The 27,430-nt window shown below is 55.3% G+C and overlaps 3 protein-coding genes across 10 annotated transcripts in view; 2 read left to right on the forward strand and 1 right to left on the reverse strand.

Moving 5' to 3' along the window:
• SIN3A (SIN3 transcription regulator family member A) overlaps positions 1–6,012 on the forward strand; it is a 71,849-nt gene extending 65,837 nt beyond the window's left edge. For all 3 annotated transcript variants that reach the window (XM_059180329.1, XM_059180330.1, XM_059180331.1), the window contains 2 exons: positions 1,888–2,095; positions 4,656–6,012. In XM_059180329.1, the coding sequence (XP_059036312.1) occupies positions 1,888–2,095; positions 4,656–4,886 (439 nt within the window). In that variant the 3' untranslated portion in view covers positions 4,887–6,012. The remainder of the gene's footprint in view (positions 1–1,887; positions 2,096–4,655) is intronic.
• A 1,981-nt stretch (positions 6,013–7,993) lies between these two features.
• MAN2C1 (mannosidase alpha class 2C member 1) lies at positions 7,994–19,112 on the forward strand. The gene is made up of 26 exons (XM_059180332.1): positions 7,994–8,177; positions 8,454–8,579; positions 9,012–9,135; positions 10,185–10,255; positions 11,354–11,531; positions 11,835–12,024; positions 13,339–13,445; positions 13,619–13,729; positions 14,089–14,181; positions 14,291–14,407; positions 14,593–14,688; positions 14,789–14,934; positions 15,306–15,429; positions 15,756–15,877; positions 15,981–16,066; positions 16,190–16,345; positions 16,522–16,619; positions 16,790–16,884; positions 17,120–17,224; positions 17,307–17,463; positions 17,561–17,704; positions 18,067–18,176; positions 18,286–18,365; positions 18,461–18,609; positions 18,694–18,803; positions 18,876–19,112. The coding sequence occupies exons 1-26, from the start codon at positions 8,071–8,073 to the stop codon at positions 19,000–19,002; spliced, it is 3,129 nt and encodes a 1,042-aa protein (XP_059036315.1). The 5' UTR covers positions 7,994–8,070; the 3' UTR covers positions 19,003–19,112.
• A 522-nt stretch (positions 19,113–19,634) lies between these two features.
• Positions 19,635–27,326, reverse strand: NEIL1 (nei like DNA glycosylase 1). Of its 6 annotated transcripts, none has more exons than XM_059180337.1 (10): positions 27,186–27,326; positions 24,482–24,937; positions 22,181–22,300; positions 22,026–22,089; positions 21,703–21,802; positions 21,183–21,310; positions 20,747–20,774; positions 20,502–20,563; positions 20,196–20,361; positions 19,635–19,871 (listed from the first exon to the last, which is right to left on the reverse strand). In XM_059180337.1, the coding sequence occupies exons 2-10, from the start codon at positions 24,913–24,915 to the stop codon at positions 19,801–19,803; spliced, it is 1,173 nt and encodes a 390-aa protein (XP_059036320.1). In that variant the 5' UTR covers positions 24,916–24,937; positions 27,186–27,326; the 3' UTR covers positions 19,635–19,800. The 6 variants fall into 6 exon arrangements, 5 of the variants coding, with proteins under 5 accessions (XP_059036320.1, XP_059036317.1, XP_059036321.1 ...); XM_059180334.1 differs by lacking the exon at positions 27,186–27,326 and adding an exon at positions 26,357–26,672; XM_059180338.1 differs by lacking the exon at positions 27,186–27,326 and adding an exon at positions 26,157–26,318.
• Positions 27,327–27,430: the final 104 nt, after the last annotated feature.

Raw genomic sequence — 27,430 nt, forward strand, 5'->3', positions numbered from 1 at the left:
ACATCAGGCTCCCTGCTCAGCAGGAGGCCTGCTTCTCCCTCTGCCTGCGGCTCCCCCTGCTTGTGCTCTCTCTCTCTGGCAAAAAAGTAAATAAAGTCTTTTTTTAAAAAAAGTTTTTTTATTTGAGAGAGAGGGCAGCGGGGAGGAGCTGAAGCAGAGGGAGAGGGAAACTTAAACAAACTCTGCGCTGATTCACCCTGAGATCATGACTTGAGCTGAAACCAAGAGTTGAACACTTAACTGACAAGAGCCACCCAGGTATCCACATCATGCATATATTTTTTTTTTTTAAGATTTTATTTATTTATTTGACAGAGAGATCACAGGTAGGCAGAGAGGCAGGCAGAGAGAGAGGGGGAAGCTGGCTCCCCACTGAGCAGAGAGCCCAATGCGGGGCTCGATCCCAGGACCCTGAGATCATGACCTGAGCCGAAGGCAGCGGCTTAACCCACTGAGCCACCCAGGCGCCCCATCATCATGTACATTCTTAAATGAAACCAGCTTTCCTCATTTTTATTTTAAATTTTTCTTAGAGACTGAATATTCCAGAAAGTTTTTAATGTGGATTATATCAGGTAAAATTTTTTAAAGATTTATTTATTTAGAGAGAGAAAGAGAGCATGAGCAGGGTGAGGAGCAGAGGAAGAATCAGACTCCTAGCTGAGCAGGGAGCCCAACTTGGGGCTCAATCTCCAGGACCCTGGGATCATGACGTTAGCCAAAGGCAGATGCTTAACTGACCGAGCCACCCAGGCACCCTCAGCTTTCCTCTTTTAATTGCCAGAACATGGCCTGAGAAGAATATAAAGGTTTCTAAGGACATTTTGGTGCCACCGGCATTTTTATTCACCATTACTTTTGCACTGCCAGTGTAAATGTTAACATAGGAAAACATTTTTTTTAATATATGTTTCAGTATTATTATGAAAATAGTAGATCTCCTGAAAAGGGGCTTGGAGGCCCCCAGGGGTCCTTGGACCAAAGAACTGCAGGCCTACAGAAATACATGTATACCAGATACTCACTAAGCAATGTTTGTTGCCATAGCAAAGTGTTAGCAACAGTGTAACTATCTGGCTGACAAGCTTTCTTCTGCTTGCTTTTGGAGAGAATTCAGCTTTAAATACCTTCCAGGGCATTCATTCATGTGAATTGTCCTCTTAACTGTATATATAAGATACAGGAGTTATGTACCATCTTTGGGGGGAATTGAAAAAATAGGCATTTGAATAACCATCTTTGCTCCATGGTTCAGGTGAGGAGCCCTTAGTGGTTCCTGTTAAGGGATGGTTCAGTTAAGGTTAAGATCAAGGTTAAGATCAAGAGAATGTGACGAAAGAAATTTTCGCATTAAGTGAAAAACAGAGAATAATATAATACATAGTATGATCTTAGTCTTTAAAAACATCCCAAAGCAGAACTATAGTGAGTGATTATGTATGTGAATTCCGAGAGGCTTAGGAGGTTTAAAATCAAAACTGTTCTCAGTGCCTACCTCTTCTGGGGCATGTGGGATTCAGAGAATCTGGGGTAGGAGAGGTTGAAGGTTTCTGCCTTTTATTCTGTGTATCTCTGCATTTGAAACTTTTTTTTTTTTTAAACAATGAAACCATTGGGGAGAGAGATGTATAGTTAATATATATAGCTAAGTTAGACCGTATATACACACACACACTAAAAGTATATATAAAGTATATATATATTTTAAAATATAAAAGTATATGTAACTGAAAAGTGTGTGTGTGTGTGTGTGTGTGTATCTGGTTATGTAACTAAAATTATGATAAGTGCTAAAAAGGCATATGACAAGGAGAACCCCTTTGAGGGGACTCATGGGAAGGCGCATCTGGGCGAGCTCTGATTCTGTAGGGCTTCTCTGCTCCGTAGGAATCTGAGGCGAATCCGGAAATGTCAGCGTGGTCGGGAACAGCAGGAAAAGGAAGGGAAGGAAGGAAACAGCAAGAAGACCATGGAGAATGTGGATAGCCTGGATAAACTGGAGTGTAGATTCAAGCTGAACTCCTACAAGATGGTGTACGTGATCAAGTCAGAGGACTACATGTACCGGAGAACAGCCTTGCTCCGGGCTCATCAGGTAAGAACCAGTCGCAGAATGTCTCCGCGCCCTTCCTCCCCGGCTGGGCCCAGGGCTACCACAGGGTCCTGGTTGTTTCTCTCCCTTTCTGAGTACCACCGCTTGTTGTGAGTGGTGAGTTGTTGGGTAAGCAGATGTATTAGGCTGTTAAAGATGTCAGAATGAAGGTCCGCAGACTGTGTGCCTCAAACAACAGAAATTTATTGTCCTACAGTTCTGGAGGCTAAAAGTCAAAAATTGACGTGTGGCAGGGTTGGTTCGAACCAGGGCTGGGAGGGAGAATCTTTCCCATGCCCTCATCTGCTTCACACAGCATTTTTTCCCTGTGTGCCTGTGTCCAGTGTCCCCCTTTCAGGGCCTGGTCATACTGGACTCTAGGTCCACCTTCCTATCGTCTGACTGCATCTTAACTGATTACATCTGCAACAACTTTATTTCTAAGTTAGTTCACAATCTGAGGTACAGACAGGAGGACTAACACAGTGATTTGCAGGGGACACAGTTCAACCTACAGCAGCCAGTGGCACCTCAGCAAAGCTCCACCCAGTTTTGGCATTTCACGGGGTATTGCTTATGAATTCTGTCTGTTCTTGCATGCCATCCCGATTGTGAAAGCTTTCTGGTATAGTTTTGGAGCAGGATTGTGCCGGGCCCTGGGGCACAGCCATGAAGTAGAGCGTATGAAATGGTGTAATACGCACAATGAAGGAGAGAAACTAGGTGAGGCGATTGGGAGGGTAGCTGGCATGCAGGCCCTGTTTGTGTCGGGGCAGACTTCCCTTAGGAGGTGACCCTTGAGGTTGGAACAACGACCAGGATGCAGCTTGGTGAGGAGTTGAGGGATAGTGCTTTCTAGATGAAGGAAACTAGCAAATGCAATGCCAGAAGGGAGGAAAGGACTCAGCATGTGTGAGAAACTAGAAGCATCAGCATGGCTTGAGCCAAAGGGAGGGTGGGCAGAGACATCATCACTAGTCTTGTAGACCATGGTTTGGATTTTGTTTGCAGTACTGGGGGACGTTGTTGACAGAATGGCTTGGACTGCTGTTCATCCCAGTGGGGATAATTTGGGGCATGAAGTTGGAAAGGCAAAGAATGCTCAAAAGACTGCTCTTGTCCAAGTGAGATGTGACGGTGACCCGGGCTGGCAGGAATTCTAAGAATTAGGTCAGAGGTACAATTTGGGTATAGAGTTGTCAGGATGCAGTAATGATCAGATAGATATGAGTGCATAAGAGAAAAGAGAACATCAAGGATGATGCCTGGTCTTGTGTTGGTTTTTGGTTTTGTTTCTGCTTGAGAAAATGGGCAGTTTAGAGGCATAATCTGTTGATAGGAAGGGGGTTAGGGACACATCAAGCACTGTGTTTTGGACTGGTGAAGTGTGAAAGGATTAGAGGTCATTCAAGTGAGAGAAGTTGGATGGGTGATTCAGTAGATTTCCCTCATGACGCTGTGTGTTGTGGGTCTGGTGCAGATTATTCCAGGAGCTGGGTAGCACCGAATTCATCTTGGCATTCCTCCTCTGCCTCACACATAGGCATCGGTAAATATTTGGTGGCTGGGTAGGTAGGACCATACACCTCTCCTGGAGATCTGCTGTGCCCCATGCCCTGCTGGGCAGGGCAGGGTAATACCGTGAAGGGAAAGCGAGTTTTAAGCCCTTTGCCTTGTGCCGTCTTACTTAGAAGTGGATTGTCACGCTGACAGAAGGATCTCATAGCTGCAACTAGTTGTGTCTCATTTGGGTACATTAGAGGCATCTGGGCTGCTAGTTTAAAAACTCAGATTGAGGGGCGCCTGGGTGGCTCAGTTGGTTAAGCAGCTGCCTTCAGCTCAGGTCATGATCCCAGCGTCCTGGGATCGGGAGTCCCGCATCGGGCTCCTTGCTCAGCGGGGAGCCTGCTTCTCCCTCTGCCTCTGCCTACCATTCTGCCTGCCTGTGCTTGCTCTCTCCCCCCCTCTCTCTGATAAATAAATAAAACCTTTAAAAAAAAAAAAAAACTCAGATTGGGGCGCCTGGGTGGCTCAGTGGGTTAGAGCCTCTGCCTTCAGCTCGGGTCATGATTCTGGGGTCCTGGGATCAAGCCCCACATCAGGCTCTCTGCTCAGCGGGGAGCCTGCTTCCCCCCACCCCCACCTACCTCTCTGCCTACTTGAGATCTCTGTCAAATAAGTAAAATCTTTAAAAAAAAAAAAAATTCAGATTGATGAAAACGAGGAAATCTGTATTTTTATCAGGTTACCTAGTTGGTACTAATGAATGCTAAAAATGAGAACTACTGAGCTCGTTCTGCTAAGACCCTGTGTTGACATTTCTTTAGGGGCTTTATGGGCTCCGACTCTTCACGTACTCTGTGTTCTTAGCCTCTTTTCAGTTTTCTTCTTTAAACAGAGACTCCTAACTAACCAGTAGTATCAAAGGCTTGACCACACATCTTTTCCCCTGCTACTTTAGGAGAAAATTAGGCTTTGTATTTGAAGAGGGGTTTTTTTGGTTTTATTTGTTTGTTTGTTTTTTGTTTTAGTTCATGGTTTTTTTTCTTGTTCTCTTTCGCAGTCCCATGAGCGTGTGAGCAAGCGGCTACATCAGAGGTTCCAGGCCTGGGTGGACAAATGGACCAAGGAACACGTGCCCCGTGAGATGGCAGCAGAGACCAGCAAGTGGCTCATGGGTGAGGGGCTGGAGGGCCTGGTGCCCTGTACCACCACCTGTGACACAGAGACCCTGCACTTTGTAAGCATAAACAAGTACCGTGTCAAATACGGCGCAGCGTTCAAAGCCCCGTAACCGCAGAGCCAGAGCAGGTAACTGAGGGGGTGTGTGTGGGGAGCGCGCGCACTCACACACACTGAAGAACAAGGAAGATGCCTTTCAAGCCTCACTGGGCCTCTCTGGGACATGGCCACCCGATCAGTGTGTGGCTGGTTTAACCTGGCACCAAGTGAGCTGCATAGAAGGAACGTGGATACCATACGAAGCCGGAGCTGGAACTTTTCCCAAGGGGTTTGGGGTGTTAGCCTGCCCTGGAGGGGAAGGAAATCCGTGCAAGCACAGAGACGCGCAGCTCGCTTGCACACACCAGCAGAGCTAAGACTGGAGTCTCCTGGGGCCTGACCTTCGATGAAGGAGCCAGACGCTGTTCACACCTTGACTGGATGGGCGTGCACTGACAGACTGGGGAAGGACTCACCGCTCAGATGGATTGTAACTCTGATGGTCACTGCTCCTCTCCTCCCCCCAAAAGGAAAAAAAACTGGATTTGATTTTTTTTTTTCTTTTTCTTTTTCTTCCTGGTCACTCGAGCACATCTAGATCACCCATTAGATTTTATCTGGGACCTGCAGTTTGGCTTTGGGATTGATCATCTTGTGGGTTTTTCCTGACGAATCCCTCGCTGCCCACCCTTTACACTCTCCTCTGGTTCTCAACCTCAGCAAGTTCAAATCCGTCGTCCTTTTTAGCTCCCGTGGAACTGTTTTGTACCTGCTTCTTTACTAGTCTACCCTAGTGCCATCCACCAGCTTTACTCTCTGACACACACACACACACACACACACACACAATTTTAACTTGGTTTTTCTTTTTCTTTTTTTTTGTAAATAATGTACATACTGTCGATTTTTTATTAAAAGAAATATGCTTTGATGTGCTAGCATAACTGCTCTAGCTTCTTGTGTACCATAGTTCTATGTGGCTCAGATTTAGTACCTGTGAACAGATGTACAAGACATTTATTACACTTTTTACCAAAGGGAGTTACCGTTGTAGTACTTTTGTGTAAAACTTGTCTCCCCCTTGCCCCAACTTTTTTTCTTTTTTCCTTTTTCCCCTTTCATTTTTTTCCCTTTTTTTCTTTTCTTTCTTCTTCTTCTTTTTTTTGTAAATAAATAAAGCTTGGTTCTTACTTAAGGAATGAACTCTCAACCCAAGTCCCTTCTCCTCACCAGAGAACTACTGTGGAACAGGGATTTGGGCTTCAGTTCCTTACCCTCGGCACAAACGAGAATTTGCTTTAAATAGTTAGCAGTTCATTGCACTTGTCTCAAATCAAAATATTCCAAATTTTTAAAATAGAATACTTCATTTTTTTCTCCTTATTTCAACTGTTTGGAAATATTTTCTATTTGGGCAGTTGTCTGGCTATTTAGTTTGCATTTCTGTGTTGTTTTTCTTATCCTTAATTGGAAATGGGGGTGAACGACTTAAATACCAAAGCAGTATTTGAAGGAAATGCGTACAAGGCGTGTGGTATAAATGGGGTTGGGAGAGAGATTTGCTACATTATTAGCAACTGCAAATGGAATATATATTTTTTTAATTACATAAATTTAGACTGGTAGACCAGACATTTAAACTGAGTGAGTAGTTGTTTTATAGGTCTTTAGCCTGGAGTTTCCGAACAAAGACCAACTGAACCCCTCCCAGTACTCTGGTAGATTTATTCTCCATCAACCATTACCCTAGTCTCAGTCGTTAAGTAAGCAGTAGTGTTTTGTGTGGTTTTTGTTTGCTTAAAAACCCCCAACACTGCCACCGAAGACTACAAGTGTGGGGGCTTCTGAACTTTAAAAACACATGGTATAGACTTCTATTTTAGACTTTTGTTGTTGCAGAGGGAACAGGAGACTCTGAGCCCCAAAATGTAGGGGGTGGTAATAGAGCCTTGTGGGAGAAGATAGTAGGGTGAAGCTAAGGCAGTGCCTGACTTGGAGGTACAGTGATGCGTTATTGATTGAGGGGAAAGATCTTCAGGTTTCCCCACTTATCCCCCTCTGCTTAAGAACAGGCAGGCTGACTTGAAATTATGGGGGAAATGATCTGGTCTTACCAGGGGCACCCCATCTGTTAGCTGTGGTAGCACTGTTATGTCCAGACTTACCTCCCTGCAGGATCTGGCTTCAGGGCCAAGTTCAGAAGAAAAGGCAACCCATCAGGGCAACCCAAAGAAGTGGGAGCTTCACCTACAGCCAGTGTTTTTACAAGCACCATCTTTAGCCCTCCTGCTCTCTGAAAACTGAACTCCAAGTTCTAAACCCAGTCTTTGTTATAGCGGTGAGTTCTCTTTAGTTAAAATCATGTGTGGTGTTCTGTACTAGTCCCCTTTCCCTGTGATTTGCACTTGAAATGTGAACTTGGTCAGTATTTCCATTAAAGTATCAGGGCTAACGTGTATATATTTTTCTTAGTAATGATTTTACAGACAAGCGCACTGCTTGGCAATCCTAAAAGGGGGAAAAAGAAACTGCCGATGGACTAGGGTAAGGATGAAATTGGAGAGGTTTCTGGCATTGTGGCTTTTCTGAACTGTCCAGCCCTATGTGGTGAAATAACGTTATTCAGGTGGGATCTTGAATGCTATGACTGATCTGCCATCACATCAAAATATATCCAGGGTTTCTGGGGATAAGTGACGGCTATACACACAATATGTTGGAGGAAGCTCCGGTTATCGCGGCGCAAAGCCCTCCCTGTTTTACACAGATCTGCCGATCAGCTTCAAAGCACGGGCCCGGCGCCTGGCTCTTCCCACGTTAAGTAGGTTTTCCGGCTAGCGAGCACTAGAGGTCTGGCTGGCGGGGAGAACTAGCCGGTTGCCGCGCGTGGCTTCTAAGCCCGGGTGACCCACGTCTGCACCAGGGACCACGTCTGCTCCTGCCCGTCGCGCCTACAGCCCCCGTTTCGGTGTAGGGACTTTCGGAGACTCTAAGCGTCAAAGCTGCCGTTCTACTGAGGGATTTGCCCAGTCGCCCGCGGGTTCGGAAGAGCGGGTGGAGAGCCTCGGAAGCCGCGCTCTCGGCTCAGCGGCTCGCTCTGAGTTCCGCGCGGCGGGCCTTCCGAGAGCCGCCAGTGTTCCACGAAAAGCTGCCCGGGGCCGAAAGGCGCCCTTCGGACGCCGGAACCTTTGGTTCCCGGCCGTGGGCCGTGCCGGCAGCGGCAGAGGCCTTCCGGGGAGAGCAGCGAGCGCGCGGCGATGGCGATGGCGGCGGCGCCGGCCCTGAAGCACTGGCGCACTACTCTGGAGCGGGTAGAGAAATTCGTGTCGCCGCTCTATTTCACGGACTGTAACCTCCGCGGCAGGTGGGGGCCCCCTCGCCCCGGGCGCCGGCCGGCCGCCTCCGCGCGCCCCAGTCTTCCCTTCCGGGGGGAAACCCAAGCCGCGGCCACCCGGGCCGAGGGACGAAGTGCCTGCCGCGGACAGGGCAGGGGCCCGGGAGGAGGGCTCGGGAAAAGCTGTGCTGGGGGGCAGCCTTCTCGGCGGAGGGTCAAGGGAAGGCGCGGCCCCATCCGCCGACTCGCCCGCGGGCCGAACGGGAGCGGCCTCGAGCGCGCGCCCACCGGCTCCTCCCCGCCCAGGCTCTTCAGAGACAGCTGCCCGGTGACCGCGCTCTCCAGCTTCCAGACGCCCGAGAGGCTTTCCTACCAGCAGGCGGTGCAGCAGGAGTTCCGCCCCGCGCAGATCGGGGACAGCTTTGGACCCACGTGGGTAACGCTTGGAGGGGGCGGAGCCGCGGGCAGCCCCTCTCCCTCGCGCTGCGGCTCGAAGGGCCACACCTCCACGGCCGCCCCGGCTCCTAGACAGCCTCTCGGGGCGAAGCAGCACCCTCTGCTGGAAGCAGCTCCCTGCTGCCTCCGTTTTCCTGCGAGAGTTTTCATCCCCCGCCCCTGCATTCTCCCAGGACCTCGACACCTTCTCAGGAAGACCCTCTAGGACGGATCACGGACCCCTGACTTGCCCGCCTTTTCCCCTCCCCTCGCCGCACATCGTGTTGCCCCTTTCTTGTGGCTCCGAGCTGAACAGCTTGTGATGCCGCGGATCCTTGGAGAAAAGTCCCTCTGACCCTTCGTCCAAGGGAATCTGGCAAAAGGACAAGGGCGTGGACCCCTAGGCCCATGCCGTTGGCTGTCTTGCAGGTGGTGGACCTGCTGGTTTCGGGTAGAGCTCACCATCCCAGAGGCATGGGTGGGTCAAGAAGTTCACCTTCGATGGGAAAGTGATGGAGAAGGCCTGCTATGGCGAGAGGGAGAACCTATCCAGGTGAGCAGCCCTGCCCTGGGGGTAGGTTGGGCCCCATTTCAGCCCAGGTCTGTGAAGAAGGTGCTGCTTAGCGGCTGTGCCTGTGGGTAAAAGAATTGCAGGGCTGGGGAAGTTGCCATTTAGGCCCTAGTGTGATCTGTCCCTCTCACACTGGGACGTTCAATGGATGGGTTTTGGGTCCTAAAATAATTAGTACTAAGCCAACCCTGCCAGTGACTGGCCATTTTCTCATTCTGGCCTGAAAATAATTGCTAATCAAGTACAATAATAACAGTACAGTAGATTCATTTATTAACCCTCTACTGGGTGCTGGGTACCAGAGTAGTGGCTTTGCAGACCATACCACTTTTTATTTTTAGTGGTTTTCATTGTTCTGTTTTGTTTTTTAGAGGTGGGGAGGGGAAGAGGGGGAGAAAGAATCTGTAGCAGAGATTCTGTGCTGAGTGTTGAGGGCAACATGGGGCTCAGTCTCACAACCCTGAGAACATGACCTGAGCAGAGTCAAGAGTCAGTCGCTTAACTGACTGAGCCCCCCAGGCACCCGTAGTTTTAGTTTCAATACACCAGTTTTTATTATATGTAGCCTATACTTATGGGGGGAAACTTTCAAGCAGTTCTGGATGGCATAAAGGAAAAATTCAAGTCCTCTTCCCCTGAAGTAATGGATCTCTCCCTATCACAGCATCCCCAGTTCCCCAGAATGAACAACTAAGTATCCGTATCAGATTTAATTTTTATGATTGCTTGTGGTGGGTCTTTATGCCTGTTTACAGATAAAAAAAACTAAAATATACAGTGGTCAGTTCACTTGCTCAGCTTCCATTCCAACTAGACTAAACAGGAGCCATTTGGTGATCAGGGCACTCGGGCTGCCATGGGTGTTGGGCACCGGCCTCCAGGGCTCCCTGATTTGCCAATGTTGGCTTTGTGTAGGCGAGAGGAGCCACAGCTGGGGGCTAAGTGGAGGGGCCTGGCCTCCCTCAGCTTACATTTCCCCTAAACTGTGGAAAAGCCTCTGGCCCTGTCTCTCTCATTCCACTCCCCACCAGGGTTTGACCACAGAGGGGGAGAAGACCAGCTATGTCCTGACCAACAGGCTGGAAGAAGGAGACCCCCGGAGGTGAGGTAGTCCCCATGCCCTGGTGGACCGTGCTGGGGGGTGGGGGGGGCCAGGGGGTAAGGAGGAGCTGAGGCTCAGAATGACCCGAATTGCCCACCTCCAACACTGGCATCCTCAGATCTCACAGTTTCTTTTTAAACAGGGGGATGGGGGGTTGTTTTGGTCTTTTCCCCCTGGCTAAAAAGATACTGTCTGCCTTCTTGTGGTAAATACAGGAAAGCACAAAGAAGTCAGTTACTCCCATTACCCTGCCACCTAGAGATGACCATTATTAACATTTGAGCACTCAGCTCAGGAACTCATTCAGGTGTAGTTCCTCCTGGCTAAGGTTGTATTTCTTTGATGATTTGCATCCGGATATCTTTTTGTCCCTTAATATAACATGGGCATTTTATGACACCGTTCAGAACTCAGACATAGTATTACTGTATTTTCTAATATTTATTGAGCACTGTAGCTGATGCTTCCGGTGCCTAGCACTGTGATAGTGAGTAGTATGGTCCTTGACAGCAAGGGGGACTCAGGGACACTTACATAATTACAAAACCAATGGGGGCTCTGAGAGCAAACACCAGGAGCTCAGTATGGAGGGTGGTCCCAGACTTGGGAGAGGTGGCAGGAGGGTGGGGGAAGGCTTCTCCACCAAAGTCCCATTTGCTCTCTGAAGACAGCAGAATAGCCCCAGAGACTACCGTGCCACTGTAGAGAACAACCCGCCCTGTGCTGGCTGCTGGATCTTTGCTCTGAAAGATTGGACCTGGGGGATCCAAACACGGTTTTAATATGCAGAAAGGGTTCGGAGACCAAGGCAGTGTTTGTAAAGTCAGTTGTGGAAATGGGAATAAAAGGCTGAGCAGCAGCGTAATTCACACAGTTCCCAACTCGGCTGCTTACTACCCCTGCCCGGAGTAGAACGCTCATCAGCAGAACAGGACCCTCTCGCACAGACCCCTGACCTACTGTGGGATCTTCCGGGGGGAGGTGGACCCTGGAGGCAAACAGGGCCTGGGCAGTGGCTGCCTCCTTGGTCCTCCCTCCCCCAGCCCCCAGCATCTTCTGCCAGTCTGTTAGCCTGAGGCTGCCTCCCCACATTTGTAGCCTGACCTTCTATGTGGAAGTAGCCTGCAATGGGCTCCTGGGGGCCGGGAAGGGAAGCATGATCGCAGCCCCAGACCCAGAGAAGATGTTCCGGGTGAGCCGGGCTGAACTGGCTGTGTTCTGCCGGGATGTCCACAGACTCCTGGTGGATCTGGAGCTGCTGCTGGGCATAGCCAAGGTAAGCGACACCCCTACCCCAGCTGCTTGCTCTAGGGACCTTCCCAGCTCCACCGGGGACTGGTTGTGTCTTGGGTCGGAGAGTTGGGAGTCTGGGAATCCAAAGAGGGTGAGTGTTTCTGCCTGCTTGAGTATTGAAAGGATTTCCCTCTATAAGGGGGAGGAGGGAGGCGGTACTAAGCAGGGGGAACCAGAAGGAGCAAAGGGTTGGAGGTAGGAAGGAGCTCTGAGAGGTCATTTGGGGCCGAGTTCTGGAGACCCACCTTGCTCCGGATGGGAATTAAGGGGCAGAACCCTGCTGCAGGGCCTTGGGGAAGACAACCAGCGCAGCTTCCAGGCCCTGTACACAGCCAACCAGATGGTGAACGTGTGTGACCCTGCCCAGCCACAGACTTTCCCGGTGGCCCAGGCCCTGGCCTCCAGGTTCTTTGGCCAACGTGGAGGAGAAAGTCAGCATACCATCCATGCCATGGGTCATTGCCACATTGATACAGGTAGGGCAGCAGCTGGCCGGGTTGGCTGGGCAAGGCAGGGGTGCCCTTGAAGCCCTGGCTATGCCCCAGAAACACTGTGTCGTCCCCAGTGAGCTCTTGGCTCACCATAGCCTTAGTTTTCCCCATTTGTAAAATGGGCTTCGCTAGGTGTGGCTTCGTTTATTCTCTTGACAAAACTGAGGCCCCACATGGCCCTTGCTAGATGTGGGGAGGTAGGTTCCTAGAGAATGATGGCTGTAAAGTAGGCAGACAGGGTTGGCGCCACGATGGAGGCACTTAACCCTGATGGGTCAGGAGGGCTCAGAGAGGCTTCCTAGAGGAGGTGACCTTTTAACCAAGTGAGACCAAGTAAGAGTTTGACAAGGGTGTCCCAGTCCTCAGGGAGGAGTGATGTAGAAGTAAGGGAGATAGGGACTCATGCACAGGGGCAGGTTTGGGGCGGGGGGTGGGTGGGTAGAGGGGGTGAGGGATAGGGCGGGGGGGAGTCATGAGTTCAGCTTTGAACTTGATGAGTCTGCAGTGTCTGTGAGGCTTATGGGAAATCTGTATTTTTTTAAAAGATTATTTTATTGTTTGAGAGTATGTGCATGCACGTGGGCCAGCGGGAGGAGGGGCAGAGGGAGAGGAAGAAGCAGACCGCTCTCTGAGCAGGGAGCGCCACACGGCTGGATCCTGGGACCCTGGGATCATGGCCCAAATCAAAGGGAGACGCTTAACTGACTGAGCCACCCAGGCGCCCCAGGAAATCTGCATTTTTAACAAGCTCCCCGAGGTACTGAATCTGAAGCAGCTAATGTTTCGGAACCATAGAACAAGGCTTTCTGTGCTGTGTTGTGGTACGCGGTGGAGTGTGAGGGCTCTGGACCGGCGAGCAAGGAACCGGGCCTAGAGGGCAGGAGAGGCTGTAGTGCCTCACACAGTGGGGCTGGCCCAGGCAGATCCATGTCGGGATGCCACGCCCCCTCTTCTGCGGCACCCACCGATGTGGTAACCTCTGCCACCTTCTATAGGGTCCTTTCAGGGGTTGGGGGCCACAGCCTCAGAGTGAGGCTGTTGCAGGGCACAGGGCCTCCAGTTCCTGACTTGTGAAACTGACAGCCTCCTTTCCCCACCCCCTACTCCCACCTCGAGACAGGGTCTTGAAGTGAAAGCTCAGGAGGGATGCCGGAGGGCCTTACAGGGAAAGGAGCCTAGTATGGAGGAGGACAGCCCTCTGGAGGCCCAGGGTGCTGGGGGGCAGGGGCGAGGCTGGAGATCTGTGGGGAGCCGGGCACCGTGCTGCTCTCCCTCCACCTCTGACCCCTTTCCGTCCAGCCTGGCTTTGGCCCTTCAAGGAGACTGTGCGAAAATGTGCCCGGAGCTGGGCGACAGCCGTGCAGCTCATGGAACAGAACCCAGACTTCATCTTTGCCTGCTCCCAGGTCAGAGGGACAGCCGTGTGGGGACCTGGATGAGGTCCAGGGCCTTCTCACACCTGAGGAAGGGGGCTTTTCCCCACCCTCAGCTGCCCACTGGCCCCAGGTGCTTAGGCCAGGGGGCGGGGGGAGGGGATCCCTGTCACTCCTGCCCCAATATGGGTCCCATTGCCACACAGGCACAGCAGTTTCAGTGGGTAAAGAACCACTACCCTGGCCTGCATGCCCGGCTCCAGGAGTTCGCCTGCCGAGGGCAGTTCGTGCCTGTCGGGGGCACCTGGGTGGAAATGGTAAGTGCCATCTGCAACCCCTCAGCCTCAGGCCTCCCCTCTGGCTTTGTGGGTAGTTGGCTTTCTGTAGGACCTTCATACCCCTCCTGTGGGGTCCTGGACTCCCAAGGCCTGGGACCTCCAGGGGGTGGAGGGACTCAAGAAGGGTGGGAGGCTGCAGGCCCGTCCCCACCCTGCAAGCCTCCCCTTCCCCTGGTAGACAGCAGAGCGAAGCCAAGAGAGGAACACCTCTGGGCACTGGGCATGAGCCCTCTCCATCAGAGCCCTGGCTACTCCTGTGCGGGGTGGGGGTGGCCCAAGCTCCCGCCCAGTTCCCAGGGACGCTGATGCTGGCTGCCTCTGTCCTCACTTGCTGCCAGGACGGGAACCTTCCCAGTGGAGAGGCCATGGTGAGGCAGTTCCTGCAGGGCCAGAATTTCTTCCTGCAGGAGTTTGGGAAAATGTGCTCGGAGGTAGGCTGGAAGCCGCTGTGCCTGTGGGTACATGGGGCTCGAGCTTGACCTTGAGCCAGGGAAGGCTGAGGGGCTGGGACTGCTTCACCAGGAGCCCCTTTCCTCACAGTTCTGGCTCCCAGACACGTTTGGCTACTCAGCCCAGTTGCCCCAGATCATGCGCAGCTGCGGCATCAAGCACTTCCTGACCCAAAAACTGAGCTGGAACTTGGTGAACTCCTTCCCGGTGAGCAGAAGCAGGGGGCCAGGGTCCCCAGCTGGCCCGTTTCAGCTCCCACCTGGCTTACTCAAGGGTGATGAACCAACCACCCAACTCCACCCAGAGAGTCTCTTCCCCCCGACCCCAAGCCCAGGGGTACACAACAGGCCTTAGGCCTGACTCTGGCCCCTCTCCTGTCTCCCTGCCTGCAGCACCATACTTTTTTCTGGGAGGGGCTGGATGGCTCCCGTGTGCTGGCTCACTTCCCACCTGGAGACTCATATGGGATGCAGGGCAGTGTGGAGGAGGTGAGGGGGCACCCAGTGGCTGAGATGCAGGGGAGTGGGCTGGAGAGGGCTGGGTGTCCGGTCCTAGGCTCACCCGGGTTGCCCTGCTCTGCCTATCCAGGTTCTGAAGACCGTGGTCAACAACCGGGACAAGGGGCGGACCAACCACAGTGCCTTCCTCTTTGGCTTTGGGGATGGGGGCGGGGGCCCCACCCAGACCATGCTGGACCGCCTGAAGCGGCTGCACAACACAGACGGGCTGCCCAGGTGCACCCTGGCCCTCCAGCAGCCCTCGGGAGCTCCCTTTGCCCTTGCCTGCAGCCCTGCTTTCTGCTCAGACATTCCATCTAGCTCCTCCACTGGACCTTGTCCCATTCCAGTCCCTGACCTCAGCTCTTCCCAGCTTCCACCCTGGGGGCGGGGCAAAAGCTGCGGGTAGGAAGAGGCTTAAATCTGCTGGAGACAGAACCCTCCCCGTGTGTTTGGAACTGGCTTTGCCTGGACAGGGAGCATTCTGGAGATGGGCGGTGGGGATGCTCCTTTCTGTTGGGACTGGATCTCTCATCTGCTCTGGCAGGGGGAAGGGTGAGCCACACAGTACCCGCAAGGCTGGGCGACCCAGGCTGTGTCTCCCTCAGGGTGCAGCTGTCTTCTCCGGGGCGACTCTTCTCCGCACTGGAGAACCACTCAGGGCAGCTGTGCACGTGGGTCGGGGAGCTCTTCCTGGAGCTACACAATGGCACCTACACCACTCAGGCTCAGGTCAGGTGCTAGTCCCTGAGCCCAGCAGGGAGCATGTGCCCTGGGTCTGCAGGGGCAGAGTCTAGTCCAGACCTGTGGGAATGAGGCTCGTGTTCCAGGGAGGCACTGAGGGGAGAGAAGTACCAGAGCCGGGTGGGCCAGGGACCTGGAGGTGGCAGGACTGAGTATTCCTGAAGAAGGCAGGCCTCAGGCTGGGGAGGGAAGGGACAGGTCAGGCACTAGAGGCTTTAGCTGGGAGGCCCTGGGGAGCCTCGGGTTCTGAGCACGGAGGGCTTTGGAAGGTGGCCTGGGACAGATCCCCCCCCACCCCCAACAACTGTGCTCAGCTCAAGAAGGGGAACCGGGAGTGTGAGCGGATCCTGCACGACGTGGAGCTGCTCAGCAGCCTGGCCATGGCCCGCAGCACCCAGTTCCTGTACCCGGCAGCCCAGCTGCAGGACCTCTGGAGGTCAGGCCTGCTTCTGCCCAGCCCTGCCACCGCCCCGGCCTCCCCCCGCCAGCTCTGTGGCTGCCCCTCCAGCCTTCTCCATCCCTGCTCCGGGCTCCTGCAGGCTGCTGCTCCTGAACCAGTTCCATGACGTGCTGACCGGAAGCTGTATCCAGCTGGTGGCGGAAGAGGCCATGTGCCACTATGAAGGTGAGCTGGATGGCCTGCCTGCCACTGTCCCCGGGCGGGGTGGAGCCCGGAGAGTGGCCTGTGGGCTACTCAGGGGTCCTCCCAAATCCACCGCCCACCCATGACCAGCCTGTCTCTTCTCAGACATCCGTTCCCATGGCAACACGCTGCTGAGTGCTGCGGTGGCTGCTCTGTGTGCCGGGGAGCCAGGCCCCGAGGGCCTCCTCATCGTCAACACGCTGCCGTGGAAACGCACTGAAGTATTGGCCCTGCCCAGGCCTGGTGGGGCCCACAGCCTCGGTAGGAGCTGGGGGGAGAGGCTGCTACTGCAATGGGAGGGACATTGCCCCAGGGGAGGGGGCGCTGCCCTGGGTTGCCCCCAGCTAGGGGGCAGTAGGAGAAGCAGCCACCCAACCCTCGGGTGAGGCTCCCAGAAGGTCAGGGAGGCCGCACTGATGCCCGGGCCTCATCCCCAGCCCTGGTGACTGTGCCCAGCATGGGCTATGCTCCTGCCTCCTCCCCCACCTCAGTGCAGCCCCTGCAGACCCAGCAGCCTGTGTTTGTGGTGCAGGAGGTAAGTGTTGGCACAAGCGGGTGTGCGGGGCCCCTCCTGGGCCATCCCTAACAATGTGGGGATTGTAATTACGCTCTCCAGCTGGAGCAAGTGGTGGGGGGCTGGGCTGGGGGTGCCATTGGTGGTGGGAAGTCCCTGCAGACTCAGCTTCAAGGACGCTTCCCACCAAGACCGACGGTTCTGTGACTCTGGACAATGGCATCATCCGGGTGAGGCTGGACCCAACTGGCTGTCTGACATCCCTGGTGCTCGTGGCCTCCGGCAGGTGCCAACTCCTCATTGCCCTCTTCCTTTGCTTGGCAGGTGGCTCCCAGAGCCCGTTCCCTCTGTCCCCTGGCCCCAGCTCTGCCCATGGCAGCCCATCAGGGGCTCTGGACCCACACAGGGCAGGGCAGGCTGGGCTAGGAAGAGTCCCCTTGTCCTGTGGGCCTGTTCTCCCGGCCCCCACCCCACCTCAGGCAGCTGGAGAGACCAAGGTCATAAAGTTCTAATCCTTCTAGGGAGGCCATTGCTGAGGGCATGGTGGGGAACCAGTTTGTGTTGTTTGATGATGTCCCTCTGTACTGGGATGCATGGGACGTCATGGACTACCATTTGGAGACACGGTAAAGTGTGGACAGGCCCGGGGTGGTGGTGGGCCCTCTCCATCAGCTTGCCCTGGCTCAGCTTAGCTACCCCACCCCGCAGGAAGCCAGTGCTGGGCCAGGCAGGAACCTTGGCAGTGGGCACTGAGGGCGGCATGCGGGGCAGCGCCTGGTTCCTGCTGCAGATCAGCCCCAATAGTCGGCTTAGCCAGGAGGTGGTGCTGGACGTTGGCTGCCCCTATGTCCGCTTCCACACCGAGGTAGCAGGCAGCGGGGTGGTGGGCATTCTCCCTGGGCGGCTGGGAAGGAGGGAGTCGCCCAGGCCTGTGTGTGTGTGTGTGCATCCTTCCGTCATAGGTGCACTGGCATGAGGCCCACAAGTTCCTGAAGGTGGAGTTCCCCACCCGCGTGCGGAGCCTCCAAGCCACCTATGAGGTCCAGTTCGGACATCTGCAGCGGCCCACGCACCACAACACCTCTTGGGACTGGGCTCGATTTGAGGTCTGACATGGGGTGGGGTGGGGTTTGCAGCCTGCCGGGCTGGGAAGAGACCTGTGTGGTGTGGGGTCAGGAGTAGGACGGTGATCACCGGGATCACCATGCTGGACGTTTCGGCTGGACCTTGTGCTAAATGCTGTGTTTACTTTGACCCACATGCCTGTTGGGTGGGGTGAATTCTGTTGTCCCCATTTCACAGATGAGGAGCTGAGGCCTAGACAGGTTGGATGGTGTACCAAGCACCTCCAGTGGTGAGAGCTGGAGTTCCATCCTGTGGTCCCAGAGAGGGCCCTCCCAGTAGTGGTGGGAGCTTCGGGCCGGGGAGGGGGCGGGGCCACCAAGTGGGTCTGGCATCCGCCCTCCAGGTGTGGGCCCACCGCTGGATGGACCTGTCAGAGCACGGCTTTGGGCTGGCTCTGCTCAACGACTGCAAGTACGGCGCGTCGGTCCGCGGCAACGTCCTCAGCCTCTCTCTGTGAGTGGAGGGCCCGCCAGGCCGCGAGGGCTGGCATGGGGGCGCACGTCCTCCCGGGCCGGAACGCCCACAGTTCCAGCCCGGCCCATTTCCACCCTTCCCACCCCAGCTTGCGGGCACCAAAGGCCCCCGACGCCACTGCTGACATGGGTCGCCACGAGTTCACCTACGCGCTGATGCCGCACAAGGGTGAGTGCCGCGGCCCGGCATGCCTCTCTGCCCTGCTCTGAGGCTCGGTTTCTTCCCAAACACCAGCGCGCCCATGCTCCCACCCCCATTACCAGGCTCCTTCCAGGAAGCTGGCGTTATTCGAGCTGCCTACAACCTCAACTTCCCCCTGTTGGCACTGCCTGCCCCAGGCCCAGCGCCCGCGGCATCCTGGAGCGCCTTCTCTGTGTCCTCGCCCGCAGTCGTGTTGGAGACAGTCAAGCAGGCAAGCGGCGGGGGCGGGGCGGCAGGGGGCGGGGCCTCAGCTGAGCCCGCCCCTACCCTGCCCACCACCTGCCTCCCTCCGCAGGCAGAGGCCAGCCTCCAGGGCCGTACGCTGGTGCTCAGGCTGTACGAGGCCCACGGCAGCCACGTCGACTGCTGGCTGTACACGTCGCTGCCGATTCAGGAGGCCGTCCTGTGAGTGGGGGGCACAGAGGGAGGCGGGAGTCCTGCCCTCGCAGGGCTCTCGTAACCCCTCCTGTTCTCCAGCTGCAACTTCCTGGAGCAGCGCGACCCTGACGGCCACCTGCCCCTTAAGGACTCCCGCCTGAAGCTTACCTTTTCTCCCTTCCAAGTTCGGTCCCTGTTGCTGGTGCTGCAGCCCCCTCCCAACTGAGCCCCAACTGGTGGGGCTCTCTGTGTGGAAGGCTTCCCTCCTCACTTCTGCCTCCCCAGCCTGAAGCAAGAGCCCCTCATGTATTGAACAATAAATCCTCGACTCAGGAACCCTGCTAGCAGTAGTCCCTGCTCACTCCCCTCGGGGCCTAGCCTCAAGGAGGAAGACTTTTCCCCAGGCATTTGTGCAGGGTCTGGGTTGCTGCGCCCCCTGGGATTTGGGATATCAGGGACCACAACCTGGCTAAGAGACGGGATAAGAAGCTCCTCCCATGGGGAGGAGGCCAGGAGGGTGGATTCCAGCTGGCTGCCCTCTAGAAGAGGAGCAAGAGGAAGCACAGGCGAATGGCAGTGCTGGGAATTCTGGTCGCGAGGAACTGGGGGGACCCCCTGCTTCCCGGGGCCCGGGTCTCTACACCACCTCCAAGCAGCTGTACCTGCAGAGGCAGGCAGTCCTCTAAGAGCCAGGGCCTGGAAGACGGGTGGAGGGGCTCAGTCGGCCTTGCCTGGGTGGCTCTCTTGTTTCCAAGGTCAGGCAACAGCTTGTCCCAAGTTGGGCTTCCCAGACCTTCTACAGCCAGCCCAAGAAGTGCCAAGAAATTCAAGTGTATTCGTTTATTAAAAATCATAGCATTTTTCACGTGGGTTTAAAAAATGGGGGATGGGGTACAATTAAAAACATCATAGTTGTGTAGGGAATAGCCACAGAACCGGGACACCTGGCCCCCAGCAGCTCCAGCCTGCTTCAGCTGAGCCACCCAGGCCCCGCAGGGCTTGGCAGAGCAAGGAGGCCCTCCTGCTAAGAGGCTGCCGTCCCCTCATTATCCAAGGATGGGGTGTCAGCTTTGATCCTTCGGGGTCTGCGGTGGCCTGGGACGAGGACAGGTGAGGCTCAGGACTGCCCTGATGGCCTCCCCTCCACCTCCGTCCGCAGTCTTCCCACCAGCACTACCACTTCTTTTTTTTTTTAAAGATTTTTTCTTTCTTTATCTGACAGAGATCACAAGTAGGCAGAGAGGCAGGCAGAGAGAGAGGAGGAAGCAGGCTCCCCGCAGCGCAGAGAGCCCGATGTGGGGCTCGATCCCAGGACCCTGGGATCATGACCTGAGCCGAAGGCAGAGGCCCAACCCACTGAGCCACCCAGGTGCCCCCCCAGCACTACCACTTCTTACAGAGCCTTCTGGCAAGGCCCACCTGAGGTTGCTGGTCTCCTCCTCCTTTTTCCCTTCCCAGGGACTGGCGGGACCTCTGGGTCCTGCTGGAGGCTGGTCCCCTCTGGCTGCTGGGCTGTACTTTGACCAGGAGGGCCTCTGGGTGTCCCACATGTCCTGGAAGGGGCTGTGCTTGGAACGAGAGGGTCCTGAGTAGAGGAGATAGTCCCCAGGGGGCTCTGTGAGCAGTTCAGAGGTTGGTGAGGACCCACTGTTTGCCCCCCATCGTCAAGGGAGGGCTCCTGGGGGGTGCGGCTGGGGCAGGAGAGAATGAAGGGAGGAGACATACCTCCAGTCTGTGCTCCAGCCCCTGCTGTGCTCCTTTGGATTTCTTCTTGCGGGACTTGCCTCCTGCAGGACACTGACACTAGGCGGGGGGAGGATCCTGTGCCCTCAGCCCCCTTCCTGCAGACTCCCGCTCTGGGATGACTCCCAGGGGTGGAGTGGGGACTGGGATGGAGAAGGGCAATGTAGCTTTTGCAAGCACCTTAGTCCTTCCTGCTCTCCTAGCTTATTACATTGAGAGTGGCTTACCTTTCGGGGCCAGGGGTCCAGGATCCCCCTAAAATGGAATGAGAACTCAGGAATCAACCTGGCTAGAGCAGGGGTAGTTTTCCTTGGAAAAGCAGAGTTCACAACTATCCTTCCAAATCAGTGGGGCTTCTCCCCTAAGAGGCCTCTCGGATAGCCCCATCCTCCCCAGGTGGGACCCCACATCAAGGCCACCCTGCCTTGGGCTGCTCCACTGGCTGGGACCCTGGGGCTAAGGAGAGGAGGAGTAAACCATGGTATGGAAATGGTGTAGGAAATCCTATACCATTGGGAATAGTGTGACCCCTGGGGGTGTCCACAGGCCCTAGACATCTGCTCCTAGGAGACCCCAGCTCCTGCCCTACTGGGACCCCAGGCCTATCCACCCCACTAGCTTCCTCAGGATTTCCATTTGCCTGTGTGAGGTTAGGGCCCAAACCTGGAACCAGATGGTCCGGCCACGCCGGTCCCGCAGGGAGCTCATGCCAGGCACACCATAGCACTGCAGCCATGCTCGGAAGGCAGCAAAGTCCTCCTCCCCGTGCTCCGGCCCGTATCCTTTGCCCCCTGTGGGACAGAGGAACCGGGCCGGAGTCGGAAGGCAGACTCGGGCTGTGAGGAGGGGGAGCCTGGTCGACCTGGCTCGGACCTCAGCCACACAGCTGAGGGACTGCGTCAGGGGACCGAGGCTCTCCCTCCCGCAGCTGTGTGCCCTCAGGCTGGGGGCTCCCTGGCTCTGGGCCACAGCTTTCCCATCCTGGGGTGGGGTGATTAACCCTTGTCCTGCCCACCTCCTGGGCTGCACAGAGGACATAGATGCCTAACAAGTGAGGAGGCTTGATCCAGGTAGCAACAACTAAGTCTATAGACATCCACACCCCAAGGAGGGCAGGAACAGCCCTGGGGTTCCACAGTATTCTGAAGCAGAGGTAGAGCCATCTTTGGCTCCCAGGGCTCACCCAGCTGGACCACTTCCTTGGGCACGGAGTGACACAGTTCCAGCAGGTCTGGGTTCTGCAACTTAGCCCTGATCTTCTGGCTCAGGGTCAGCTCCGGGCTCTGGAGAAGGGGCAGAGGCAGGAACTGGCTGGCAGCGTGAGGCAGGGCCACTCAGAAGGCAAATGAGTCCCAGGGTGCAGAACCCCAAGAGCTTAGCTGGGCTCAAGAGACAATCCATCTGCCCCCACCCCGGACACTGCAGAGAAAGGGAAATGGGCCCAAAGCTAGAGACACCTAACCCAGCCTTAGTTGTCGATGGCCGCATTGCTCCCTGCACCCTCACCAGCCTGTGCTGCTGCAGCTCCTCTAGAACCTTACGGGCCTTCTCAAAAGGGGGTATCTTCAGCCTGCATTGGGGTGGAGAGAGGGAGCCATGCTAAGCAGTGGAGAATGCGGGCACACCCAGCCCTTCCTAGTCCTCCCGGTCCACCTGCTGACCGGTACAGGATCTCTGCCCGCAGATAGTTGCCAATGCCATTGAAGAACCTCTGGTCCAAGAGAACCTCGCAGATGGGCTGGTCAAAGACCTTGTCCGCTAGGTTTCGTAACACGTTGTCCCTGGAGGAACACAGCCAGCCGGGCACATGAGACCCCCTTCTCTGCCCCCATTCCTGAGGGCTTGACACACGATAGGAGAGAGGGGCCAGCAGTACCTGTACCTGGATGTAAGGGTAAGGAATGTGGGAGTCTCTGTTCCCCTTTCCCAGCCTTGGTGCTATATTGGCCGTGAAAACCTCCATTTTCATTTTTTTTTCAATATTTTGCTCATTCGTTTCAGAGAGGCAGAGGGAGAAGCTGACTCCCTGCTGAGCTGGGAGCCAGGTGTGGGGCTCCATCCCAGGACCCCAGGATCATGACCTGAGCCAAAGGCAGATGCTTAACCATCTGAGCCCCTCAGGGGCCCCTCCATTTTCCTGTTAATTGGGAACACCAATATGAGATTTGAATTCATTATGAATGGTGAAAGATACCAATCAAAAGCAATGTGTTCGGGGTCCTGGGTGTCTTGTCTTTGGCGCAGGTCATGATCCTGGGGTCCTGGGATTGAGCCCTGAGTGGTTGGGCTCCCTGCTTCTCCCTCTCCCTTTGCCCCTCCCACTGCTTGTGCTCACTGTCTCTCAAATAAATCTTTTTTAAAAAGGCAATGTATTCAAGGAAGCACACGAGTCCGTAGATATTGTGGTCTATCACCAAAGACCCTCAGATTCAAGACTTCAAGACCTTTTGGAGAACAAGGTGATCCCAAGAGCTCACGTGGTGTCCCAAGAGCCTGAGCTCCCTGTCTGGAACTTCTGATGGACTAGAATGTGGGTCTGACACTGGTGGGGTCAACTTTTCTGAAGACCCTGAAGATCTTCAAGGAAGCCGGAGCTGACTGTGCAGGAGATGTGTGCTGACAAGCTGTGGTTAGAGAGTGTTCCAGCAGCCCCCACCTCCAGGGGTTCCAGGTCTCTCCTCATCCCCATGAAGAGGAAATGCACCTTGTTTCTTTGTGGGAAAGGATCCTGGAGAGACTGACTCAGTAACAGGCACAAGGAGCATATGAAGTAGGGGCCGTAAGACACAGTTTGGGGCCAAGTGGGGAACACTAGCCTAAGTGGTCAGAGCACTAGGCGGCAGACCCCTGCATGCTCCTCAGTAGTGGGACCAAAAAAACCGCCAAAATTCACTTGAGAGAAACTTCAGAGCCAGCTGACATGTAATGACTTCCCAGGAAGGTTAAGGTGGGAGGAATCCAGGACCCTGGGGTGAACTCAGGGTTGTGCCTGGGAAGGCCAGGAATCAAGTGACTTCTGTTGTGCTCAAGACACCCTGACCAACCCTGACGAGCCACTGAGCCTAAGGCCCAATGGAAAGCATGCCAGCCCCAAGGGAGGACTCGCCAAGTCCACTGCAGGCCTTGAGTCCGTGATTCTGTCCCTACAGCGCTTTCCCTCTAGGACTTTGCAAAGGCTGGGTCCTTTTTATCAGGCGGGCCTTGGCTCAAATCACCTGGAGTGGTCTTTTCCTAATCCCCCACCCCCAGCCCCCTGGCCAAGAGTCATCTATTTCTTGGATTTTTCTTCTATTTGAAGTCACCCACTGTTTCCTTGTTCCCCCTGCCCTACCTGAACTTCAGCCTGTGGGAGAGGGACCACATCCATCTTGCTCACTGCAGTACCCACCCAACACCTGGAAGAGGGCTTCGCACAAAAAAGAAACCCACACACATTTCATGTTTCAGGGAAGGGAAGTGGCTGGCAATCCTCCGCGACACACATCACATCCCAGGTGGGGCGGTGACCCCTCCGGCAGATGGTCACAGACCAGTGGGCAGGCAGAAGTGGGAGACCGCAAACTCATTTCAGAAACTGTGGCATGAGGCAGCCCCCCGCCTCGAAGCAATTTCTTCCTGCTCAGGGAAGGGAACCTGAGCAGGAACCGTTCTTGCCAGGTTGTTAAAGCCCTGTCACCTTTCTTAGCCTCAGAGAACCACAGTGGAATGCTGATCCCCAGCTCTGACACGAGCTGGCCATGTGTCCTTGGGACAGGCCTGCCCATCCTCCTCTTGCCCCCCCACATCAGTTGTTTTGGGGCTCCACATCCATTAGCTCCCCAGGAAAGGAGACTTTTTGTTAACACATGAAGGGACTGAGGAACCAGAGGGGACTAGACTTGTTCCTCACTGGCCAGCGAGGCACTAACAGAGCCAGGATGGAAGCCTAAGACTGTGCTCATCACTCCTGGTACCGGGCCTACCTGAACTGCTCATACTCCAGCAAGACACAAGGCCCGCGGCCGGGCTGCCACTCGCCCCCGAGGTCCCAATGGCCAAAGCGGCGGATGTCCACGAAGCAGAGGGCGAGTGGGGGACCAGGGGGAGCTGTGTAAAAGCGCAGGTGGGCATGGGCCGGCAGTGCGTCCCGGGGCGCCAGCTGGAAGGAGCCAGACATGCCAAAGCGGAAGACCAAGGCCAGTGGCTCCTGTGGGGGCTGGGCCCCAGGCAGGGGGCTCAGAGTCAGGCGCAGCTCCTTGCCACGGGTCGAGGAGGAGATGCAGTACGCGCTGCTCTCAAACGGCACCTCAGGGTTGCGGCTGACAGGTGACTTCTCCACACACCCGGCAAACACCAGTCCCTTGCACGCCTCATTCACATAGAGACTGGCCAGATGCAGCTCGGGGCCCTCGGGCATTCTGGGCAAGGGGTGGCTGGGCCTGTAGGGGGGGAAGGCAGGATGACAGCAGGTGGGGCCAAGCATGACCTTGTGACATAGAATTATTACCCCATTTTATAAAGGAGAACCCTGAGGGTCAGTGGCTCCTAGCTGCAATGGGCGGACAAATCAGCCAGCCTGGCCACAGGCCCTGGTCCCCAGCTGACAGTGCTCAGAAAACCCAGGGCACTATGGGGCTCATAGCCCCATAGCTTTGGGGAAGCAAGACTCTGCCTTATTTAACACTCTCCATGGGGCTTTCAGGAGCCCCCACTGCTTTCAGAATGAAGCCCAGATCCCTCCTGGGCCCACAGGGTCCTCTCATTTCCTCACTCACTGGCTCCAGGCACAGTCTCCCCATTGCCACGTCTTTGTCCCTGCTGTCCCTTCAGTCTGGGACACTGGAGAGAGGCCTTCCCTGACCACCCTCTCTGAGGTAGCAGCCCCCCACCACCACTGAGTTTTCTTCATGGCATCCCCAGAATCTGAAATCATCTTGTTTGTTGTCTGCCTCTACCTCCACTCCCACCTCAGAGGGCATGACTCCACTTCTTAGGACCCCGCCGGCACCTGGTCCGGAACAACTGATGGAGCGACCCTAACCCCACCTGGGGAATGAGAACTCGGAACCATGCTACTCTGCCAGAGACTCTGCCTGCAGCAAGGACCAGCCTGTCACCACCCATTGCTCAGGACCAGACCTGAGACAAAGGGGAGGGAAGGCAGGTGTCTCCAGGCGCATATGCGCTGGAACCAGGTGCCCACGACTCTTGAGGGAGGAGGACAGGGGTGACAGGAAGGGCTCCTGAGCTCCAGGCCAAGGTCCAAGGGGGTAGAGGAAATGCCCGCATCAGCACCAAGCGCCAGCCCATGGGAATCAAACACCCCCGACACCTGGCTGGGGAGGAGTTTCCACTCTCCTCCAGGACCTGCCAAGATCAAGGCCAGGTTTTGTGTGGGGCAGAGGGGGCATTTAGCCAGGGAGGGCAGACTCCCTTACCCCCAACCCCTCTTCTGCGCCGTCTGGGGCCTGGCACCAAAAGAGTTCGTTTTCCGGTAAAAGGTGAAAGTCCAGATTCTTAACTTCCGCAGGGCGGGCACCCCATTGCTCGCTTCCCTTTCACCACCCTGCCCTGCTGCCCGTCCTCGGCTAATCCCAGGTCCCTTCCTCCCCAAGGTCCCCTCCTCAGCTCTGCCGCTTCCTCCCCCGGCCCAATAACCTGCTCCCCACGCAGCTCCCCGCCAGCCTGCAGCCACTGAGGGGTTAACGTGGGGGACCCAGCTGCGCCTAAGAGCATGCTGGGAGCTGAGGTCGCTGCTCTGGCGCCTGCCGGGAAGTGTAGTTTCTCGAGCAGGCGGCAGTGCTTGGCTAGGATGGGCTGGGGGCCCCGGGTGTGGAAAAGGCTTTGGGGGCAGTCACCTGTCCGGGAGGTGGTGGAGGAACCTGGCTTCCTGCTGCTCGGAGCCGCTGGGATTGGGGTCAGGTCTGAGGTCCTGGGTTGCAGCTGTCTCCGTGGCGCAGGGGGTGGAGGGGTAGTGAGGCGGGGGAAGCCACCCGACTAGTCCCAAACAGGGTAGGCACTCCCAGCAGGAAACAGCAGCAAGGTCCAGAGGCCTAGGTGCCTGCACCTGTGCGCAGGGCGCGCAGGTGCGTGAAAAACACAGGCCCTGGGGACCCGGTGGTGGCCGCTAAACATCCAGGCACAGTCAGACGTAACACATACACAGAAGCACCATCACCACCTGCAGGGTGGCAAGTGTAGCCAAGCAACAAAAAGTGGGCGGAGAAGCAGAACAGACTTCAGATGGTAAGTGTGGTCTCAAGGGGCCTCTGTAATGCGCTTGCATTCTGTCCTAAGTGCGGTCGGCACAGGTGCCTGCCTGACCCATAGCCCGGATCTGCCCCTTCATACTACTTCTGCTTCCTCATTTCTTGAGGCCGAAGTATTCTGAAGTAAACTAGGCAAACTACAACAAACTACCACATTTCATCCCTAATACTTCAACATTCATCTCTAAAAAGCGGTATCCTACAAAGCCACATTTATCATACCTAATAAAATGCCATCTAATACCTAGTCCACGTTCGAATTTCCTTAATTGTCCCCAAAATGTCTTTTATGGCTGGTCTGTTCAGAGTTCCGCCAAGGGTTACAGGTTTCTTCAATCATTTTTTTGATTCAGATGGAACCACCCTGTCCATCTTCCCACTCACCCCACCCCTCCTTTTTGGTCTTCATGAAACTGACCTTTCTGGAGTCCAACCCAGTTGTTTTCTGAGAGGCCCCTTCACACTCTGGATTTGTCCGAATGTTTACTCAGATGCACTGCACTCCAAGCTGCTTCTCGGTAGGAGACACCCGACATCTGGCTGTCCCACATCAGTGAGGCTGAAACCAATCACGGGTGAGGTTGTGACAGCCCGTCTCTGCTTTATAAAGATGTTTCACACCTCGTGACTACTAAGTAACCGATGGGGTGATTTCTCTGCTGG

This window comes from Mustela lutreola, chromosome 7 (assembly GCF_030435805.1).
Source record: "Mustela lutreola isolate mMusLut2 chromosome 7, mMusLut2.pri, whole genome shotgun sequence".
Taxonomy (NCBI): Eukaryota; Metazoa; Chordata; class Mammalia; order Carnivora; family Mustelidae; genus Mustela; species Mustela lutreola.

Bases quoted from the DNA above. Each gene is read 5' to 3' on its own strand.
- MAN2C1 (XM_059180332.1), top strand. From the start codon at position 8,071: ATGGCGATGGCGGCGGCGCCGGCCCTGAAGCACTGGCGCACTACTCTG. The intron at 12,025-13,338 runs GTAGGGCAGCAG...CTTTCCGTCCAG, and splicing joins TCATTGCCACATTGATACAG to CCTGGCTTTGGCCCTTCAAG. The intron at 17,464-17,560 runs GTAGCAGGCAGC...CTTCCGTCATAG, and splicing joins ATGTCCGCTTCCACACCGAG to GTGCACTGGCATGAGGCCCA.
- NEIL1 (XM_059180337.1), bottom strand. From the start codon at position 24,915: ATGCCCGAGGGCCCCGAGCTGCATCTGGCCAGTCTCTATGTGAATGAG. The intron at 21,803-22,025 runs GTGAGGGTGCAG...CCCCTTCTCCAG, and splicing joins AGCTGCAGCAGCACAGGCTG to AGCCCGGAGCTGACCCTGAG. The intron at 20,362-20,501 runs GTATGTCTCCTC...TCCTCTACTCAG, and splicing joins GGCTGGAGCACAGACTGGAG to GACCCTCTCGTTCCAAGCAC.